Source organism: Populus nigra, chromosome 4 (assembly GCF_951802175.1).
Source record: "Populus nigra chromosome 4, ddPopNigr1.1, whole genome shotgun sequence".
Lineage (NCBI taxonomy): Eukaryota > Viridiplantae > Streptophyta > Magnoliopsida > Malpighiales > Salicaceae > Populus > Populus nigra.
The window spans coordinates 16,555,879-16,558,732 of NC_084855.1; the positions used below are offsets into that span (position 1 = coordinate 16,555,879).

The window sequence follows — 2,854 nt, forward strand, 5'->3', positions numbered from 1 at the left end:
AGTTAATATATAAGAGCTTTTTAATCATTAAATTAAAAATAATGATAAATATGTAAATATTGTGATATTTTTATTGATATTTTTTTTTAATGCCGAAGCTAAAGAATATAACTTGTTATAAAATTACTAAAAATGAAGAAGTAAAATGTAATTTTTTAAAATAGAAAGATAAAACAAAACAAAAAAACCATCAAGCTATAAGAATCTGAATGTAATTATTCCAAAAAACAAATTGTCAACGATTTATATGGCCCGCTTAATGTATCGTTTACCTTCCCTTCCGTCGACTTATAAAACAAATAATGTATCATTTTCCTTCCGTCGACATGGACAAGATTGAGCACAGAACAGTGGCCACAAATGGCATAAATATGCACATCGCATCAACGGGAACAGGCCCTGTAATCTTGTTCCTGCACGGTTTCCCTGAACTATGGTATTCGTGGCGGCACCAACTCCTCTTTCTTTCCTCCGTCGGTTACCGTTGCATAGCTCCCGATCTTCGTGGCTACGGAGATACCGACGCTCCCAGATCAGTGAGTGAGTACACCGGGTTACACCTCGTGGGCGACTTGATTGGACTTCTTGACTCGCTGGGGATTGATATGGTTTTTTTGGTGGGCCATGACTGGGGGGCCATGATTGCTTGGTATTTTTGCACTTTTAGACCTGATAGAGTGAAGGCTTTGATCAACACTAGCGTCCCGTTCTTGCCCAGGAATCCGCAAGGAAATCTTTTGCAGTGGTTTAGAGCTCTGTTTGGAGACGATTACTATTTCCTCAGGTTTCAGGTTCTTTTCTTCTCTTCTCTATTTTGTAATTGGAAAATATTGTGTTTCTAATATTAATGTTCATGAGACAGTCATTACAATAGTGTTCATTCTCTATTTCGTCCCGGTGCTTTTAGCAGCTTTCATCTAAGAAATATGATAGGAAAAGGAGAGGAGGGCGGTGGGAGTCATCTTATTTTGTTTCCATCCTGCATATTTTCCTTCGGCAGTCTAACCCCTTTTTTTATGATCTAGGAGTAGCGACCAGTTAGCAATATCTTTGAGGAAGAAAATTATATCTTGATTTTCTTTCTCATTTATAAACACTTAAATTTGTTTGCAGATTTATTGAGACATTAGGCTTTCAGAAACAGGGATCGAAACACATGAGTTAAAGGATAATTTGCAGATGCTATAATGGAATTAGTACTCATCCAGAAAGAATTCTTAAAAAAAGAATTTGGTTAGATTTTATTAAAAACTAAGTGAAAGAAAATCTCGTTTTAAAATTAGGTCTTCAACATCTTAAAACTCTTCCTAGTTCGATCCTTGAGTCTTTTAGTATTATAATCTAACCCTTTGAGCTTGGCATTCCCCGCATGGATTATGATATTAAAATGATGTCTTTCGAACTAAACCTTTAACTGTGTTAACTCTTTAAGACTATAACTAAATTAATGTAATATGAAGCTTTAAACATTGATTTATTAATGTTCAAACCGGAAAAGATACACCCATTTATCTAATTTGTTCTTTGAGAATTCACCAAATTTGAGCACTATGTTGTTGGTCTTGTGCTTCTTCTTTGTTTTCTCGAATATATACAAAATTTATCCACATTTTTGTTTTTATTTGAAGCGGCACCACATTTATATGTTTATACAGGTGAAGTTCATGCTTTACTATAATCTTAACCCAGTATTATAAGCTAGCCCTTTAATTCTTCAGTAATTTCTTGGGTTAGTTGTCTAACAACATGCACTAGTACTCAATTTTCTCATTCTATGTGATGGTTTTCGTTATAAAATGTTTATGTTTTTTTTTTTCCATACACTATTTGCTTACATGATATAGGAACCTGGCGAAGCTGAAGATGACTTTGCGCAAGTTGATACTAAAAGGCTGATGATTAAATTTTTTACGAATTTCGGTCCAAAGACACCTCTTTTGCCTAAAGGAGTAGGAATCAAGGCGTTCCCAGATCCTCCAAGTCTACCCTCTTGGCTGTCAGAAGAAGATATAAATTATTATGCTGAGAAATTTAACCTTACTGGTTTCACTGGAGGACTGAATTATTATCGAGCCACCGCCATGTATGCCTTATTCAACTTATTAATTAATTTTACCTGAAATTTGGCTAGTGTGAGGACTTTGAACACCATTACTTTTTTTAATTTGTTTCCTCTTGCAGTACCTGGGAGCTAATGGCGCCTTGGACAGGGTCACCAATCACAGTTCCAGTTAAGTTTATTGTTGGCGATCTGGACCTTCTCTACAATATTCCAGGTCTCAAGGACCATATACACAATGGTGGCTTCAAAAAAGATGTACCCCTTTTGGAAGAGGTGGTTGTAATGGAAGGAGTGGCTCATTTTCTCCAACAAGAAAAGCCAGAGGAGGTCAGCAAACACATTTATGACTTCGTTAAGAAGTTCTGATTCCGTATCTGTTTTGATGGAAATAAACAGTGTTGTCTGCTTCAGCTGACTTGCTTTTGTATCCTTTGAAAGCAATTGTGCTCTGCCGAATATGTTTCTTGTTCTAGTTTCCTTGTAATAAATGAATAAATAAAAAACAATGAGACAAATTGGTTGATTGATGAACCATTTATTGTCGATTATTTATGATCTTAAAAACAAGAGTTTTTTTTTAACATAGAAAAAAAAACTTTAATAAAATAACATAGTTAAAAAAAATATTTGATAAACTAGTACACTTAAATGATTAATAGATATGGGTTATCTGGGACTTATTTTGAATTAAAAACTAACATTTTTTTCTCTCTTCTTTCCTCCTCTCTCTTTCCTCCACTTCTCCCCTCTCACTACTAGTCAAGATCTTTCTCTTTACCACCAAAAACACTC

The 2,854-nt window shown here is 34.9% G+C and overlaps 1 protein-coding gene across 1 annotated transcript; it reads left to right on the top strand.

The window, feature by feature from the left end:
• The first annotated feature begins 268 nt into the window (after positions 1-268).
• On the top strand, positions 269-2,593 carry LOC133691490 (uncharacterized). The gene is made up of 3 exons (XM_062112016.1): positions 269-791; positions 1,845-2,083; positions 2,182-2,593. Exons 1-3 carry the CDS (start codon positions 303-305, stop codon positions 2,426-2,428), a joined length of 975 nt encoding a protein of 324 aa, XP_061968000.1. The 5' UTR covers positions 269-302; the 3' UTR covers positions 2,429-2,593.
• The last annotated feature ends 261 nt before the right edge of the window (positions 2,594-2,854 follow it).

What these genes read in the sequence shown, in the direction of transcription:
- LOC133691490 (XM_062112016.1), top strand. Translation starts at nt 303, where the DNA reads ATGTATCATTTTCCTTCCGTCGACATGGACAAGATTGAGCACAGAACA. An exon ending in ACTATTTCCTCAGGTTTCAG is followed by an intron (nt 792 to 1,844) that starts GTTCTTTTCTTC and finishes TACATGATATAG; the next exon opens with GAACCTGGCGAAGCTGAAGA. An exon ending in TATTATCGAGCCACCGCCAT is followed by an intron (nt 2,084 to 2,181) that starts GTATGCCTTATT and finishes TTCCTCTTGCAG; the next exon opens with TACCTGGGAGCTAATGGCGC.